The 20,023-nt window shown below is 39.0% G+C and overlaps 1 protein-coding gene across 7 annotated transcripts; it reads right to left on the reverse strand.

The window, feature by feature from the left end:
* Window positions 1-725: 725 nt before the first annotated feature.
* LOC113578837 (uncharacterized) lies at window positions 726-9,607 on the reverse strand. 7 transcript variants are annotated; one of them, XR_004776784.2, is made up of 9 exons: window positions 9,512-9,607; window positions 7,590-7,856; window positions 6,864-7,500; window positions 6,569-6,760; window positions 2,405-6,170; window positions 1,724-1,842; window positions 1,556-1,631; window positions 1,257-1,388; window positions 726-973 (listed from the first exon to the last, which is right to left on the reverse strand). XR_004776784.2 is itself a non-coding variant. In XM_081710602.1 (6 exons), exons 2-6 carry the CDS (start codon window positions 7,822-7,824, stop codon window positions 6,034-6,036), a joined length of 1,035 nt encoding a protein of 344 aa, XP_081566728.1. In that variant the 5' UTR covers window positions 7,825-7,856; window positions 9,512-9,605; the 3' UTR covers window positions 5,076-6,033. The 7 variants fall into 7 exon arrangements, 5 of the variants coding, with proteins under 5 accessions (XP_081566728.1, XP_081566727.1, XP_081566724.1 ...); XR_014122658.1 differs by lacking the exon at window positions 6,569-6,760 and having other exon boundaries at window positions 7,309-7,500; XM_081710602.1 differs by lacking the exons at window positions 726-973; window positions 1,257-1,388; window positions 1,556-1,631; window positions 1,724-1,842 and having other exon boundaries at window positions 5,076-6,170; window positions 6,323-6,760; window positions 6,864-6,977; window positions 7,390-7,500; window positions 9,512-9,605.
* Between the last annotated feature and the right edge of the window lie 10,416 nt (window positions 9,608-20,023).

Below are 20,023 nucleotides of genomic sequence, written 5' to 3' on the forward strand. Positions count from 1 at the left end.
TATATATGGTATCATTATTTTCTTTGTTTTCTGGGGATGGACCGCACATCTGTTGGTTAGAGATCCCTATAGGAGTACCTTATAAGTTAAAACTTTAATTTGTTAAAGTCCATAGTACACTCCATAGGGCCCCAGTTTGTTTCAGTTTTGTAGTCCACAATTTCAGAATACTTGGCAAGATGTCTTTTATTGGTTTCTGCATCAGCAAATAAACAGGCACTGTTCTGCAGTTGTGATTTATTAATGGCATATTTCTTTGTACACCTACAATAGCTGTTGAGTGGAGCAGCAGATACTGAGGTGGACCCATATGCTGTTAACAATATACAATTAAATGTCCAGTAGAGCATTAATAATTTTATAGCTAAATTGCCAGATGCTATAATAGTGATATTTAAAAAACAACTCAATGTATGCTTCTGATAAACAATGCAAAAAATATACAAACTAATAATACATGCTTATGATGATGTTGCATTACATAATTTCAACAGTCCTCTGTTGAAATGTCCAGTAAAGCATTAATAGCATTAATAATTTTATAACTAAATTGTCAGATGCTATAATAGTGATATTTAAAAAAACAACTCAATGTACACTTCTGATAAACAATGCAAAATATACTAACTAATAATAAATGCTTATGATGACATTGTATTACATAATTTCAACAGTCCTCTGATTATTTATAGAGTAAAGAGCAGGTGACCACTGAAAGTGTTGTGGTGATTCATGCTGTCGAACACGGTGCTGTTTTCCCATAACTGCACACAGACCACATCTCCTGCTTCCAGCTGTAGAGACGCTCCATTGGAGGAGGTCACAAAATGTGGACCAACTTGGAAGCCATATGACATGAGCACTTGCTGACCGTTTTTCATTAAAAGGGTACTTACAGGGTGTACTGCACTAGCAGAAGCAAGATTATGCATCATGAACTGGTAAACGCCTCTCACAGGTGCTCTGAAATTCCCTGTGAAATAAATGAATAAATAGTTATTTATGAATAATAAATTATTATAATTCAAAATATTATAATGATTGTTATTAGTATTTGTAGGAATAATAAATGAATAATAAATTTGTAGGAATAATATGAATAATAATTTAAAATTATAATTTAAAATATACAGTTATTAGTATTTGTAGAATATTTGTAGAATATTTTTAAAAAATAACTTCTGATTAAAATTAGCAGTATAAGACGTTTTAATACAAAGCATTTTGTTTCTGTAATGGATCTGTAGTGTTTGTACCTGTGTTTGGATCATATGCATTGCCGACGTTTGTGAAAACATGTCGGTATACGAGAGGAATGCTAGCGCTCACTGGCCCAAATTTCTGCTCATGTGACTGCACAAGTGCAGCTGAGAATGCTACCTTTAAGTCTAAAAAAATACATGAAATATAATTAGATTCTCATTTAGAAACACAACTGCTATTTTTTAAAAATAAAACCAGACAGCATACAAAAACATACTTTAAATTTTGCTACTAGTCACAGTATTGACAGGTAGCAGGTAGTTTTTCTTATGACTGATTTTTTGTTTTATACCTTTTTTCCAGATCCTCTACTTTCTTGTCAGTGAGGTTTAACTGGGCTCTTAATCCTTTCAGCTCCACTAACTGTGCTGAAATAAACATAACAGGAAGAGAGTTTTGTACTTTATGTCCAATTAAGGCAGTTCAGTTTCAAGAACAGAAGAAGGCATTCTGGCAATACTTTCATTCTCCTTCCGCAGTTACTTCACGTTCTTCTCACTGGCATCAAGTCTTGCTTGTAGGGTCTTCATCTCTGCCTTGGTGTTTCGGAGCTCATTTCTCTTCCAGTGCGGTGTGTATCTGGGTCAGAATATAGTCAATATCAGGATCCATCTGTCGTGCGAAAAACCTCTGTCTAATAATCAAGAAAAATGCTAATGCACAAAGAGGCAGGAAAAAAGTAACCAACTTTATTGTGCACAAAAAATCTAAAGTAAACTTAGTTGGTCTGGAGAACAACCGAGGAGCAGGTACTAGGCTCACTTTTTATGCCAACCTTCTCAGAGGAGGAGCTTTTTCCACCAGTTACTGACATTGCTTGCTCCTCCCTGTTATGTAACCTATTAGAGTTTTACCACTGTTATCTATTTTTAATATATTCAATCACTTTAATTCATACAGTATTCTTTCCATTATGTCCGCTTAATGATACCGCTTTCCCCCCCCCCCCCCCCCCCATTATCCCTGAATCTGCTATGTTTCAGAAAGGACGCATGTGAAAGCAAAAATGCAGGTTTCATAGACTTCCATACAACATTAGTGATGAGGATGGTCAGGCAGAACCCAATCAAACTGAGGCAGCCTGAGGCAAAGTCCAAAACAATTCAAAGTCAAACGGGTTCAGACAAGAATGAAATGTTACCGTGTGCAGAGGGAGGCAGAAAGCAACCGCTGAATGGAGTAATGTTTATTTCAGCCATATCCAGAATCAGAGTCCATCAAACGGTCTGCGGACAAAAGCCAGAGGGCTTAGACAAAGAAACATAACCAGTATACATAATTAAAATACAAAGCCAGACGCACAACACAAGGGAACATAAAGAAAATAGCATGTAAATGATGGTACAGCATGTAAACAAATGAGAAGTATTACAGACTAGAAAACATATTTTTTAAATAGACAAGGGAATCGCAGAGAAACAAGGAACACCTGGGGACAATTAGGAGTGGAGAAAGATGAAACACGACAAGGAGCGCAGAGGAAGAAACTGAAACCAAAACACGAAAAAGCACAAAATAGAGCAGACAAAATGCAAAAAAAAATCTCCAAATATGGCCCAAGGTGAAAAGGGGAAAACAAGATGGGGTTTTTTGTTTTGTTTTTTTACATATCCTTGTTGTGCAACAGGAGCATGGCTTGGAAACTTGGCACAAATGACTTCTGAGGAAATTGTAGAAGTTGCTTATAAAAAGTCCATGCTGATAATAAACTGGTGTGATTGCAGGCCAGTGATAACACACCAGCGAGGCTGATCTACAGGGTGTTCTGCTGTAGTTGGGAGTGTGACAGTAGCAGCCCACATATTCTCTGATCTATTAGACAGCAGTTAACTTTTACTGCCTTAGTTGTCCTTTTTAAATGTACACATTTACATCCTGTTCTGTCCCAGCAGGTGCTATTAAACAATCATTGGGTGGATCCTGTGTGGTTATAATAAATTCTTTCTCTATTGTTTATACCATTATTTATGAGTGACCACGTGCAGTCTATTACTAGGGACAGGCCCCTGATTAATGTATCTAACATATTCATAACACAAAGTTACCCCTCCTCTACCCTGCCATGTGCTCTTTTGGTTTCTTGTCAAGCCATGTGCCTTCTGTTTGTTTTGGTTCTGAGCCACACGTTCCACCTGTGTCTGCTTCATTGTCCCGCCCATGTGTAATCAGCCCCAGGTGTTTCCTATTCGTTATCCTGTGTATTTAAGTCGTTTTTCACCTGTATGGATACTGATGCTTGTTTCATGCCTTAGGTTGTCTCAAAGTGTACGTGGGATCTTATATGCCCATTTTCAAAAGTAGTACCCTGAAGCAATATATGCACACTGCTATAGTTTCTTTCTTCAGTGTGACTTGTGAACCACCATAAGCTTGTGGAAGGTAGAATTGGAGCCAAGTGAACTCGTGCAGTTGTCAAACACCCACTGGGCATGGCAGCTTCATTCAGTTACTGCAGTGCTTGATAATTTCCCTGCTGACATTGAGTGCCTCGCCACAATCAACACACCAACATTTCACTACGAGTTATACTGTGTATGACTATGTATGTAACGAATAAACCAAACTTGAAACTTGAAACCTACCACAGTGCAACTGAAGGCAAAACTGAGAAAATTCCCTTCAATGTATTTGTTGGTAGTTTTCCAGGTTCTCTTATCTTTAACAGCAGGTTTACACAGATATCTAGAGAAGAAGAGCATTGATGTTGCCTAAAGCAGAAATGCAGCGATGCCTCTCCTGCAGATCTTCAAGCCAGAACGAAGGCCATGTGTGAGGCAAAACAGATAGTAATCCCTGAGCCATCTTCTGGACAGAGGCAGGAGTGAAAGAGAATGGGTGAATGGATTTGTTGTCACGTCAACTTGTGGAGCAGGCAGTGAAATCTGGTTCTTCAGCGTAAGTAGAAAACTGCTGTTTTCTTGTCTTGTCTAGTAATGATCTCTTCACTTGAAAAGCATTTTTTTTGTAGCGTGAATCAGGAGTTACTTAACAGGAATTCAGGCAAATAGTCCCAGCTCAGATCTCTTCTTGTCTCAGCCTCATTTATCAGCACTGGCACTGCATTACCACAATGAACTGAAGTCGGAGGAAGTGATGGTTGCCAAGAACTTTCCGAAATGCAAGACTAAGGTTGGTGATGTTCAAGACATGACGACTGTACAATCTCCTGGGTTCTGAGATGTTCCTTCCACTAAAAGCTTTAATTTTTTTCTAAGTTTTCTAAGATTTGTTGGTGTCCTTCCAGTCAGCATTTCCCCTGCCCAGAATGGTCAGATGTTCTTTCTCCGCAAGTGTGGGAATGATGGTCCAAAATTACATTAAAATTTAGTTTTTTGTTTAAAAAAAAAAAAATCACATTTTGTGCTCAGCATCTCATAGTGTGTAACATGCGACAGATGTATAAGACCACTGTATTCACACAGCATAAAGCTAGCTAATTACTATTAATCCCCTGGACAAATTCCTAGGACAATGGTAGCAAAATATGTTTAAAGGTATTCTCTACTGTCCTTTTAACATTAACTGAAATACAAAATTCATACTACACAGCATGTCCCAGATGGGGAAAAGAACCCCATCTGTATATTCTTAAAAATGGCACAACAAAACAATGTAGCGTGACACAAAGGTGACAATAGTATACAGGAGCCTACAGGTTACAACACACAATACCTACAGGATTTTTGAGGGGATAAAGATCCATTAGATTTCAAAAGGTACACAACGGGAAAATATATAAAGCATTGTAAAAACTAATCAAAAAAGACAAAAAAAAACAAATGCATTAAATAAATGACAGCGCTCTCTATACATTTACAATTACTTTCAACAGTTGCTGAATCTATAATTTGGGAATCTATCACCTATCAAAACTAGTTGATTTGTAGTATTTTTACATCAGTTCCTTCCACCCAGCCGTGATATGGAACATGAAAAGACAGTCACAACTAGATTCTTTGTTCAAACAGTAAATAAAACTCAAAATTAACAAAAAATGTATAGCATCTGACTATACTCAATAAAGGATACTTTTCTCAGACTGAGGGAACAACCTCACACAAAAGAACAAAAGCAAGACTGTACTCAAGAGTGCACTCGCTGGTAGTGTTAAAAGGTTTGTAGCTGCTTAAGAGGTTATCACTGTGTTCTCTGATGCTGCTTGAGGCTGTGTGCCTGCATGAAAGTCATTACACACATAACACTGGTAAGGTTTTTCCCCAGTGTGTATTCTTAGGTGCAGTTTGAGCTCGGCTACACTTGTGAAGACTTTTCCTCACGTATATCAGCAGTAAGGCTTTTCTCCAGTATGCATTCTTTCATTCATCGTGAGGTGTGATGACTGATCAAAAGCCTTGTTGCAGTGAGAGCACTGACAAGGTCTTACTCCTTTGTGTCACACTCTGGTGACTTCCGAGATGTGATCCTTGGGAAAACGTATTTCCACATACAGTAAGGCTTCTGTCCAGTGTACACTGTCTGGTGCATTTTTAATTCTGAGGAACTAGAGAACGTTTTATTGCATTGAATGCATTTGTGAGATTTTTCTGCATTGTATATTCTTGTATATTTAAAGCTTGAAGAGTGTGTGAACTATTTTCCACACTGAGCATAGTGATAAGGCTTCTCTCCACTATGTATTCTCTTGTGAATTTTAAGTTTCGTTAAATTTGAGAATGTTTTCCACACTCAATGCACTGATGAGGTTTCTCTCCAATGTGCATCATCTTGTGATCTTGCAAAGTTCTATAATGTACAAACGCTTTTCCACACTCAGAACATTGATTGACACTTCCTCTTCTGGTGTGTCTTACTAGTCACTAGTCTCACTGTACGCATCTTTAATGTAGGATGAAGTGGGTTCTTGACACAATCATTTTCATCATCAGGAGATAATCTGCTGCGTTTACCTATAATGTCAAAAATGGGAGAACAATTTTAAATCATCTTCAAAATCTGAAAAATGTACAAAAAAATAATTATTTAAAAATTACAGATTATAGTGCAGTAATGGGGTTTCTCTCCCACATTAATTTTCTTGTGATAGTTTAAGGATCCTAACCATGTAACCATGGGATCTGTATCCCACACTCAGTGCACCGATGAGGCTTCTCTCCAATGTGCATCATCTTGTGATCTTGCAAAGTTCTATTATGTACAAACTGTTTTCCAGACTCAGAGCACTGATGGAGAGTCCCTCTTCTGGTGTGACTTTTCTGATGCTTTTTCAAGTATGAACAATATAAAAACCGTTTACCACTCTGAGAGCAACGGTGAGGCTTCTCTACTGTAACCATGGTGAACTTACTTGAAAAAATACAATCTTTGCTGTTGTGCTCATAATCAGTCCAAGTACTATTTTCTTGTTCTCCTCCAGCTGTTTGCCTACTTAGAATATTCCTGCAATCCTCTAGTCTTACTGTACACATCTTTAATGTAGTGTGAAGTGGGTGCTTGACTCCATCATTTTCATCATCAGTGGATGATCTGTTACATTTACCTATAATGTCAAAAATTGGAAAACAGCTTTAAACCAACTTCAAAATCTGCAAAAAATAAACATTTATTTAGACTAAAGTGCAGTATTATGCCTTTTTAATTACCACTGTCACAATCATGAAGATTTCCTTGTGTCACTATTTTTGTATTCGGATCCCAAATCTTCCTGCAATGCACCAGCTGTACTGAACATGTCTTTAAAGCAGTCTGCACAAAATCTGAAAAAATGTAAAATTTATTTACAGATTAAAGAGCAGTAATGGGTCTTCTCTCCCACATTAATTTTCTTGTGATAGTTTAAGGATCCCAACCATGGGATCTGTATCCCACACTCAGTGCACTGATGAGGCTTCTCTCCAATGTGCATCATCTTGTGATCTTGCAAAGTTCTATCATGTACAAACTGTTTTCCAGACTCAGAGCACTGATGGAGAGTCCCTCTTCTGGTGTGAACTTTCTGGTGCTTTTTCAAGTGTGAAAAATATAAAAACCATTTACCACTCTGAGAGCAACGGTGAGGCTTCTCTACTGTAACCATGGTGAACTTACTTGAAGAAATACAATCTTTGCTGTTGTGCTCATAATCAGTCCAAGTACTATTTTCTTGTTCTGCTCCAGCTGTTTGCTTACTTAGAATATTCCTGCAATCCTCTAGTCTTACTGTACACATCTTTAATGTAGTGTGAAGTGGGTGCTTGACTCCATCATTTTCATCATCAGTGGATGGTCTGTTGCGTTTACCTATAATGTCAAAAAGGGAGAATTTTAAACCATCTCAAAAAAAACACAAACATTTATTTAGACTAAAGTGCAGTAATATGTCTAATTACCACTGTCACAATCTTGAAGATTTCCTCGTGTCACTATTTTTGTATTCGGACCCCGAATCTTCCTGCAGCGCACCAGCTGTACTGAACATGTCTTTAAGGATGTCTGCAACGTCTGCTGGTCTCCATCACAGCACAAAGATTCAGAGAGATCGGACACATCCTTCACTTCCTGCAGTGAATACTGGTCTCCTTTGTGGTCTTCAGGGTGCTGCATTTGTGTTGGTTTTAGTTTCATCTCTTTCTCACAATACACTCTTGGGACCGTTTCTATGAAAAACAAGAAGGGAACATTTCATTTCATTTCAGCCAAGACGTGAGTGTAATTCAATGGGTTTTGTGGTAGTGATGCTTTTATATTTACTTATGTATTACACTTTGTGTTCATAATTATTCTGTTAAGTATTGTGAATGATCTTGCTGTGCCTGTGTGTGTGAGAGGGCCTCTGTTCCAGTCTTTGCAACGGAGTAAACCCTAGTACGCTAGGCCTGACGTTCTCCGCACTGGAACAGCCATAATGCTGGGACTGCTTGACCCTGAAAGTAGTAGTAGTAGTAACCCACTTGTTTGCGACTAGGCAGAAATATAAATGAATTATCGCATGTCTCTTTTTGTGGCCAAATGGTTAAGTATTCTGTCTCTGACCCTGACGCGAGTCAAAACGTTTGCTAACAGAACTTGAGGTAGGTTGCATCGAGTCAAACTCCGCCCGATAAATCTTTTTAAAAGTGAAAATTTTGTGATTAAGTTAGTCGAATTGTTGTATTCTGTTCTAGATTATGTCTGCTACGTAAATTGTAATGGGTTTTATTTTGGGAAGATACAGGCTAATTTTAGTTTAGTTTAGCGTTAACCTAACGTTGTCACTTCTTCACCCCAGGGGAGCCAAGCCGGTCTCACACACGCAGTTGATGATTTCACCACAGCGGTTTTATAAACCTAGCAGCGATGCCTGCTAACGTTAGCGCTGGTCATTTTTAAGTTATTGCGATATGCTGTGATTTTCTTTTTTTCTTGGCTAAATTAATGAAATACGGCTTTTCTGGTTACTTAAGTCTCATTGTGTAAATATATCCCAATCGTATTCAGTTCGTTATTTTGCCCATCATTATGCGTTTCGCAACCCGGTTCGTAGTCCATTTTCTAACTAAAATCTGTTCACTAACCTACCGATACTGACAGGAACTCCGTCTATTAATACACTGAAATTTAGATTACAAGATATATCATTGGACTTAAGTAACCTACCAGACCATACTTCAAAATTAAACTGCAACACAATCTTTACTTTACACATCAGCTTTACATAAGCTTTGCTTGAACGTTTAGAAATAAGTGACCCAAACGTGTATATAGGTTAACTACTCCTTCCCTTCAAAATGCCCGGGGCCGCATGAACCTACTTGCAGAGTTCCTCCCATTTGACAGCAAATCTAAGTTAGCTAACTTGCTTTGTAACAAACAAGCGATTTCTGTCGCTAGAACATTTTGAAAGCAGACCTTTTTTAAAAGTCTCCCTCTCTCGTCTGGCTAGCTTACTTTAGCTAACCACCACAAACAAGTCGAAAACTAGCTCGAACTAAAACGACTGTAACTCGCAGACGTAACACGCGTCGGAAACTGTTAGCATTATGAACCAAAATATTTTTAAAACCCATAGCTCTTGCTATTATTGTAAACATGAGACGTGCCACAAACTGTAGCTTGACGACCTAAAGTGATATGAGTGTAGTGTCTGCTCTGGTGAACACGGGTCAAGACTCCCCATGGCCTCCCACAGACATGCTAACTCGCCTCACGTTTGAAATCGCCCGTCTTTCCGCAAATTAACGGAAGCATATTTTCTGATCACTGCTTGGGTTTGATCCCGATAATGAAATTAGCAGCACTACTCGTTGTCTATGACATAAGACTCACATATTACCAAGTTCAACGGTCTGTGTAAGGTCCGAGTAACGATCGCCTTTGCTTTATTGTAATAGAAAACGGAAAGACTGTACCATCGGCCACGGGAATGGGGGGAACACACCTGCTTGTGAGCAGCGAGGCCGCACGTCATTGCGAGCGGACCTATGAGAGGCAGTATGAATGAATAATTAAAGTTTGGCATAGCTAGCCCAATATATAATAATGTGTCGCCATAGGCTGTATGAAATAAAGCGAGTGTAATCCGTAAACAAGCCAACAATGGTGGAATATTGTAGATTTCATTATAACCGCTTTTACATTTCAGTGAGGTTTGTTAAAAATACTGCTAGCTACATTTGTAACCGTGAACGATGTTGCGCTTGATGTGAACGTGTGAATGGTGCTTTTTCGGATGAGAATGCAAAAGCTCTTACCAGCCTCGTTATACTTCAAGAAACTATGACCAAAAATTGTCAGACTCAAAACCTTACCAAGACAACCAACATTTCTCACTTCACAGATTCACAACTTGCCATTTAATTTACTATGATGTCAAGTGATAATCAACCATTCATGTGTGGTTATTATAATATAATCTCCGAATTGTGATGTTTGCTCCTGTTATATGTGTCTGTTCTTTCATTATTCTGTTCATATCTTGTTCCTTATTCATTTTCATTATTCACCAAGGTTATGTAACGTATGTGTGGTGACGATGCGAGAGGCAGAATACAGATGCAGGATATTCTTTAATAAACGAGAGAAACTAAACACGGGAGGCGAATAAAACAGAGACACGGAGAAACACTGAGGCAAAGTAACACACGAACTAAGTAAACAAAGACGATGACAGCGACTACACACATGACCAAACTTACCAAAATAAGCGACAACACGGGAAACCAAACACAGGGCATAAATAACCAAGACAATTAAGCACTAACCAGACACAGGTGAACATAGGAACAGGGAAAACCAAAATAAGGACTGGAATTAAGGAACAGACGAGGGGCGGAGAAAACGAAACAAGGAACAGAACAACCAGGAAGCAAAGGAAAACTGACGCGACAGGGAAACCACGGAAACAGGGACGCCAGGAGCGTGGCCAATCGTGACAGATTACTTCATTTGTACGTTGCTTTCCTCATGCTTACTGTAAACGAATAGTTATTCCCTACTAGTTGTGTTTACTAGAAATCCTAAATGAACCAATTAGACAATATATTAAAGTTAGTAGTTTGTAACTTCTAGAAATTAGGAAATTGATTATCCAATTGCTCTACCCATCCCAGGGGATGTTTTACAAACTACAGTTTAAGACCAGGGGTAGAAATTGGTAGTAAATGTATGATTTTCTTTCTTTATTTGATTTGTGAGGGATCCTATATATTCCCATGTCCTAGAGATATTCCTCTTCCCATCACAGGAACAAAGGTGTTAATCAGCGAGCTGTTTGCCAGACCAAAAAGTGGTTAGCTAGACATAGAACTTCTATGAGGGTAGACAAAGACTAAACTTAGTTTATAAGTTAAGTCAGTAATCTTTTGTTTAGCAGCTAGAAAGCCTCAAATCCAGGCTATCCTAATTTGTTTACCATATTTTAATTCTAATGATTTCTTTAGATTTTTGTTTTATTAGTTAACCAGTTTCTTATTGTTAGTGTGTGTTTGTCGGAACTTGCTTATCCTGGCTTATGTCGAATAAATTTGCATACATGGGTTGACTAACACAGCCGTTCCATTGTGCTTCTGGTAATGAACACAGATGACTGCTTCAGAAGGCCCTGCACATAAAGGCTTATGGCTCTCTGTCTGAGCCAGCTCCTAAGATCCAATCCTTCAGAGTCCAGGAATTCTGGTCTTCTCACGGTCATAGGCCTTCATCGCTCAGAGCCACCAGAACGATTTCAAAGGAATGCAAACGTCTCTTTCTCAGAGCCATCAGACGATTTCAAGGAAGGATGCTTTTTTCAGTAGAACTTCGGCAGCTGGATGAAGCAATGACCCTGCCTCCCAGCTGACCAACCCAGCGGCCCAAAGTTAGATTGATGCTCTCTCGTTCTCTCAGCACTATCCAGACGACTCTAATGGAACACAAGCTTCTCCTATGCCCCTCCAGATGGTTCGACAGTCAGACAGCGACGAGTCGTAAAAGGCAGCACTTTCCTTTTGTTACAGTTGGTATCAATAGGAACTTTATAATTTATTAATCTATCAGTTAACCCTTTCCTCTCATCTGTGATGCAGCCCCTATTAACTGTTCCCCCAATTAACTGTTCACAATGGTTCCCTCTCTCTCCTGATCCCCTTATTATACTCTAACTATGCATTCATTATGAATTTCTGTGATTAATAAGTTTCTTTTGTTCATATTGTTCTAATGTTGGTAGGTGAGAAATATTCATGTATCAAATTGGCGACTTTCATGAGTTGAGACTGAATTATTCATCATTAATAAATTAATTAAAATCATTTTCTCTGTTAATCAGGGTGGTGCCCCAATAAAATGTATTGACTGTAATTGACAATTCATTAAAAGTGTTAAAATCGCTACATCCTGTAACAATGATTATTTGTCTTAATAAAAGGTATTCAAAACCATCAGGTAAGATCTACGGATATTCAGAGATCATGTACAAATGCAGGGGGCTCAGTTACTGCAAAACCACCATTAATCAGTGTGGAGAGATGCCATTAGACATAGCGTTCAGACTATATCAATGGAGGGGCCTTTCCACAGTTTATGCACTAGAAAGGGGATAACATTAATTAAATGTAATGAGCCAACCTTGAACACAGGCACTTGTGTCCTGAGGGTTTTTTGGTTCTGATGTGCTTCCTCCAGGGACTCCATCAGTTATATCACTGTTCCGGGACAGTGCTGGCTTTTCTGCCTGTGTGAAAGATGGTGGTGGTGCCCCTCTCATGTTTTACACGCCTCAGCATCTTCTATTTAGCTATAGAGCTAGAATCAACTGTAAGCCATGCCTAGATAGACTGCAGTTAAGAATATTAAGTAGTTATGTGCAAAAAGTCATACAACTTTGTACTATGGTCTTACATTAACATGACTCTTTTATCCAAAACAGCTAACAATTACAACAGAGTACAAATTGACAGTTAAGGGCCTTACTCAGGGGCCCACCAGTGGAAAATTGGCAGTAGGGGGGCTTGAACCTGCAACTTCCCAACTACAAGTCAAGTACCTTAACCACTGAGCCACCACTACCATATGTTGCTTTTATTTGCCTCTATGTACATCTGATCCCACTTTCATGTAGCTTGTGTAAACCACGTTTAAAAATTAAAATTTAACTCACGCATCAACTCGATTAGCAATATTCTGCCATCCCGACATCAATTCCTTCCTGGACGCTGCTGGATTACTTTTGAGTCTAAATATATGCTCCTAGTCTGCATGTGAAGACGTTAATATTTCAAGCTCATGTGGTGCGAAATGCATCACTTGGTGTGAAATGCATCCTTTGATTTGCAGTCCACTGAGAACTTCTTTTTAGTTATCCATGAAGCTACCACACTTCAATGATGGTGGGCCGGTGCGCAAAACAGTTAGAACAGGTAAAACAAGAGAAGTTAAAAAAAAAAAAAAAACAACGGTAGAGAATCAAACCCCAGCCGTTTCGCTGCGAGGGAAACGAACTCCCGCCAAGACTGCGGCAACCATAATATAACATGCCTGTATATTGCACTTCAAAGCAATGGAGGACGACAAAACGAGAGGAAAAACTAAACACCACGCCGAGCGTGGAAAAGGGGAAAACAAAGGATACACGGGGGAAAACCAAACTAAACCTTCCCAAACAAAACCAGAAAACAGGGAGGAACTTTAATGGCTAAGGGGAGCCTTGGGACAGAGACAGACTTGAGAGGGAAAACCGGAGAAGGGAGGGGATGTGTAAAAACACAGACACCCTCGCAGAGGTGTAGCACAAGGACTCACAGACCTCAATAGCCAGAGTTTCCAGCTACATGCTTGGCAAAAATCCAGCAGTGAGTGACTACGTCACTGGGCTTATATAGATCTAGCCCAGCTGTTGAGCGTCAAGCCTGATTAGTAGCGTGCTTGACTCAAGGTCTCCCTCTGGTGGCCGGAGGGAGCCTCAGCCTGGTGCCAACCCTTACAGATTTATCCCTTTGAGAGCTTGTGTTGCAGTTTAAGTTTGGTATCGCAATTAAGGCCTTAAAAATACATTCTTCCAATTATAATTTGTGGATCTCGTTTTTACAGATACACCTAATACCTGGGGAAGTAAACTAAACAAATAACATACAGTTATAATCATAGAGGGATAGGTCCTTAATAACAATGCACTTAATGTTGAGACCTTTGTTACTAAGGCAACGAAGTGTGCATCTCAGATTGTAGATGGTTGGGCACCTTCACATGCTGTGACAGCCCCAATGGTCATTGTACTTTGTATTATCTATATTCATATTTAAGAATCACCAATTATGACAAAACAATCAAATTCTGTGCTGATGGCTGAGAGCAGTTGTGTTAAATCATTAACTTAGTTTGCAGAGTGTTTCAGAGACCTGTCAACAGTAATAAGATTCATGAAGTACCTTTCAGTACAGTAGAAAGATTTTCAACAAATGTTATCTGCTTAAACTGAAATATATGTTTAAAATGTAATGGCTGCTTGACATCCTTTTTTGGGCTTTCTTAGGGCTTTGTTAATTAATGAGAGCATTATTGAGAATACTTGCACTTTTGCTATAGCCCATTCAAGTTAAATTTAAAATCATTAAAAAGACAAGTGTATGATTTTTTATTAACATCATTAACTAAAAAAACTTGTTAGATTGTAAACGTAGGCCCTCAGATAGTTCGACATGGAATAGAAAACAGATTAAATAAATCAGTGTCCCCAGTGTCACTGGTCTACTGATCACTGGCCTGCCTCGGCCCTGCATTAACCCTGTACACCTTTACTATAGTGCTCAGTATTGTTGCAAAATCTCTAACATTTACACCTAGTTGCCAAACCTTTTTACATAGCATTCCTAACAGTTGAAGCTTTGATTCTTTTTCTTTTTTAAAACCTGCAGCCAAAGCAAGCCGGAAGCTGTTCAATGATGAATATTTCACTTTTTAACGTGTCTATTTTGTTAAACCATGCAATAAAATCCTTTGCCAGGACATATGATTTTCTTATTATTTTTTCAAACATGTACAACAATTTGATTTGCAGTTTTTATTTGACATTGTCACAGCTCACACCAGATTCAGTGGCAATGAAACTCTTTGGGTAGCTCTACTAAATATATAACAAAACATAGTCTAAAGAATACACAAAAGTATACAGGTGTTATATTATAGCCAATGTGATGACTCACTTGTTCTCAGTGTAAAACATTTAATACTTGTGGCCAGCAGGCTATAACAAAAGACGCTAGGAAAACTCAGGGCTAAGAAATACGAAGGCTAGGAAACACAAAGGCACAGAGTACAACCTTAAATACATGCATACACAGGCTTTCAAAAACATTAACCAAACACATAAACGCAATGAAGTAACAAACGCATGAATTCAAAAAACAACTGCAATGAAACACATTCAATGCACAACGACCAAGGCACACAACAGGGATTAAATACATGAACATAAGATAGAAACGGGAGACAGGTGTAAGAAATCAAACGAGGGGCGGAGAAAACGATACTAAGGCATGGAACTAAAATACACAAGACAGGGAAAACATGGAACACAGAAACCAGGAGGGACTGATCATGACAGAGCTCAGGCCAAAGCCATGAGGTCAAGAATCAAAAACCAGAAAGAACGCAGAGACAAAAATCAAGATACATCACACATTAGGCACAGAATGAGGCTCAGAAATGCTAACTAGAAAGTAAGAAAGCAATAATGTTGAGGAAACACTGATTATAAATAGCCAAGTTTTTGAGTCATTGTAGTCCACAGGTGAAAGCCATAATACCATTTGTCTATAGCAACCAGTCATGGGTGGGCTTTGAGGCAGTTTATAAGAACTTATGCAAAATGTAGGCCTGATTCTTGGAAGCTATAGTTCTGCAAAGTCTTAGTATTCCAGGAATTCTCTTTATCCACGGAGTAGAACAGTAAAGAAATAAAGCAAAGCCATTGAAACTAAGGGTTGAGAAATGTGTAAGGAAAATCCAACCATAATTAAAACAATACAGTGAAAATACAAGCTAAGTTTTACCATTTCTTTTCCTTTAAATGTGTGCAAATATCCCAACAAAATGAAATAAATACATTTGTCATTTAATTTACTGTGCAAGCTTGAGTCTTTTGTCAGAGGTATTTAAAATAGTAAATAAAATAGCTTTTTATCATTTCATTTTCATCATCGTTCAAGTATTTCCTGTCCACCTCTGAAGTAGAAAAGTTAACAAGGAAAAGAACAAAACAAGCTTTAATAAGAAAGAGTCAAAACAAAAATAAAAATGCACCATTACACTGGAGATGGGAATTTGGGCAACAGGACATATGTTGGAGAAAAAAGGTGATCGTCATGTTCTTTGTGATCTATTGTTATTATTAGACTGCAGTGAAGGGTTGTTTTATCACAAACTTCTTTTTATAGTTATCCATGAATGTGCTTCTGCCAGGGTCAACCTACTCAGAACTGATTACCTAAACACTGATCAGCTGTCCTGGAACCAAGAACTCTGGATATGACACTCTGAGGTAAATCGACTGGGAGTTCAAGGTTGCATAAGGTTTGTTAATCCAACAACATCTATGCTGATATGAGGGAAAACAAACACAAAGTTATGTGGAATGTCCAAGCACGTGAGAGAGGGAGGAGGGGAGCGTGACACTGCAGTGTAAAGACCATAGGCTGTCAGACCAACATTGAGCTACAGATCGACAAGAGAAAGTCTCAGCTTCAGAATGAAGTCTTCTGTAGCTCTGCTGTTGCTGCTGTGCTGCTCTCCATGTAAGATGGAGGTTCAGAGTGATGGTCATGAGTCCAGAGAGAATCAGAGCTCCCTACAGGTTCAGCAGGAAGATGGAGAGAAACGCAAGAGCAAACGTGACACTGAGGAACAGATAACAGATAAAGGTGCTTCTGATGGAACAACCTCCATTCAGCAAAGCTGTCAGTCCTCTGTCGTTACTTTTTTGCTTACCCAGATGAGCAGTATGGAGGAAAGATTGAGAACCAATGAGAAACAATTGGAGGAGCTGCAGAAAAAGAGCAATGGTGCTGTAAGGACTTCAACTTCCTTTTTTTAAATTAAGCACTTTGATTCAATCTGGTGTATAGTGTAAACCTCTATTTCTGATATTTTTTAACACAGACAGTGGAGACTCAGGTGAAACACCACAAGATCAAAGCAGAGGATCTGAAAAAATCATTATGTTATTTAAATAAAGTAAAACTATTTCTAACAATCTGACTATTAATCAAATGTGTGAAACATTCACTTTGCCAGTCATATTAAAAAAATTGAGACCACTTATTTGTGAATTATGTGTATTAGCAAAGGTAAATACTTGAGCAGATGAATAAATGCGTTTCATGTGTTTTTAAACATGAAGGTGGCCTTTTCAGCTGCACTCTTGGGATCAGGTGTCAATGAGAACACTGGTCCTTTCAACACTAAAGTCACTCTGATATACAGACATGTCATCACAAACATTGGAAATGCGTACAATCCAGACACAGGTACAAATTAAACTTTACCTTAATGTATGAATAAATGCTATCCTCTTCACCATATCTATTTTACACTTTACTTTTACATGCATTTATTTAACTCTACTTTTAACCAGTATTGTGTTTTGTATTATTTCTGCACAGGGATTTTCACAGCACCTGTGAAAGGAGTATACAAGTTTGAGATATTTGCTTATGCTGAGGGTAGTGATAGTTACCCTGTAACAGTATCTATAATAAAGAATGCACAGGAAGTTTTTATGATACATGGTCACCAACGTGCACATACCGTGAACGCCTCCAATGGAGCGTCCTTGTTGATGGAAGCAGGAGACGTGGTCTATGTGCAGTTATGGGAGAACAGAATCATTATGGATAATGTTCATCGCCACAGCACTTTCAGTGGCCACCTGCTGTTCAGAATGTAAATAAACGGAGAAAAATAATGAATTAATTATGTAATGATGATCATCAGTGTGAAGGAAATAAAGGAAGTTTCACAACATATGATATGTGTAGTCTTCAAAGTTGCAGAGAGAACACTCATCTCATTCAGTTACTGTTCATGCTTGCAACCTGTGTGCATGACAACAATAATGTTATCTGTTAACAGTTTTTTGAGTTCATTATTTTGCACTGCTATGATGAGGGTGCAATACAGAACATCGTGTTTTGCACATCCCATACATGAACAGTTATGAGCAAAATCATGTGTCTGTACCATATCAGGAATTAAACATAGGGAAAAACATAACTGTATCAGCTGAGAAAAGTCATGTGAGCACAGAGATAAAATATTCTCCTTGTGTTCCCACCTTTGGGACCATGAGATCAGCCCTGTAGCAGGACTCCACTTTTACAGAAGCCAGTCATTACATCTCCTCCTCGCTGGTTCACCAGTTACGCTTCCATGGCCCACGTTTGGCAGGTATTAATCACGTCAACAAAACATGCTCTGTCCCAATCAGCAAATAATTTCGAAGCTTGAGCTAAAACAGATGATGGGGAGAGGAGTGCATATGATTAATCAACTCAAAAAAGACCCCCGCATAACCCAATATACTCTCCATAAGAGGGGCGCATAGCAGAGAGCTTTTGGGTAAAAAAAAAAAGAACTGCAATTAGCAATACGTGTCTGCCAGTTGCCTGCTTTGCAATCTATGTCTGTCTTAGAATATGTGTCTGCCTTGGAGATGTAATTTGCGATATCGCTCTGGTGATATCATGAGTCATCGCTGATATCGTGAGAACGTCAGTGGTTCAGTCATCATGACTCATGTACAAGGAGAAGTAAGAGGGCAGAGATCAGAGGGGCTGCAGGTCAGATAATAATACAGGCAAGGTCAGAATGACAGGCTGACATGCCTGCAGACTGTGAGAATGCAGCCCAGTAGCTGAATTAAAAATGGGCACCACAGCAGGGGTGTAAACCCTGTCTAATCTGAGGCCAACAAAATAGGAAGCAATTTCTAAGACAATCTAAGACAAGCAAGCATCACCTGAACAGCAGGAGAGACCCAAACAGTACTGACGTCCATGTTTTTGTTTGATGCCGCTCAACTCATAATGACTATTCCATTGGCATCTATGTGTACCATAGAAATGTAATAACTTTAAAGCATGCTGCTCATGTTCACCGGTTCATTCAATCCTTGAATGCTTTTATTTGCCTCTATGTACATCTGATCCCACTTTCATGTAGCTTGTGTAAACCACGTTTAAAAATTAAAATTTAACTCACGCATCAACTCGATTAGCAATATTCTGCCATCCCGACATCAATTCCTTCCTGGACGCTGCTGGATTACTTTTGAGTCTAAATATATGCTCCTAGTCTGCATGTGAAGACGTTAATATTTCAAGCTCATGTGGTGCGAAATGCATCACTTGGTGTGAAATGCATCCTTTGATTTGCAGTCCACTGAGAACTTCTTTTTAGTTATCCATGAAGCTACCACACTTCAATGATGGTGGGCCGGTGCGCAAAACAGTTAGAACAGGTAAAACAAGAGAAGTTAAAAAAAAAAAAAAAAAAAACAACGGTAGAGAATCAAACCCCAGCCGTTTCGCTGCGAGGGAAACGAACTCCCGCCAAGACTGCGGCAACCATAATATAACATGCCTGTATATTGCACTTCAAAGCAATGGAGGACGACAAAACGAGAGGAAAAACTAAACACCACGCCGAGCGTGGAAAAGGGGAAAACAAAGGATACACGGGGGAAAACCAAACTAAACCTTCCCAAACAAAACCAGAAAACAGGGAGGAACTTTAATGGCTAAGGGGAGCCTTGGGACAGAGACAGACTTGAGAGGGAAAACCGGAGAAGGGAGGGGATGTGTAAAAACACAGACACCCTCGCAGAGGTGTAGCACAAGGACTCACAGACCTCAATAGCCAGAGTTTCCAGCTACATGCTTGGCAAAAATCCAGCAGTGAGTGACTACGTCACTGGGCTTATATAGGTCTAGCCCAGCTGTTGAGCGTCAAGCCTGATTAGTAGCGTGCTTGACTCAAGGTCTCCCTCTGGTGGCCGGAGGGAGCCTCAGCCTGGTGCCAACCCTTACAGATTTATCCCTTTGAGAGCTTGTGTTGCAGTTTAAGTTTGGTATCGCAATTAAGGCCTTAAAAATACATTCTTCCAATTATAATTTGTGGATCTCGTTTTTACAGATACACCTAATACCTGGGGAAGTAAACTAAACAAATAACATACAGTTATAATCATAGAGGGATAGGTCCTTAATAACAATGCACTTAATGTTGAGACCTTTGTTACTAAGGCAACGAAGTGTGCATCTCAGATTGTAGATGGTTGGGCACCTTCACATGCTGTGACAGCCCCAATGGTCAT

This window comes from Electrophorus electricus, chromosome 3, assembly GCF_041902795.1.
Source record: "Electrophorus electricus isolate QZ-2024a chromosome 3, ASM4190279v1, whole genome shotgun sequence".
In the NCBI taxonomy this organism is placed as follows: Eukaryota; Metazoa; Chordata; class Actinopteri; order Gymnotiformes; family Gymnotidae; genus Electrophorus; species Electrophorus electricus.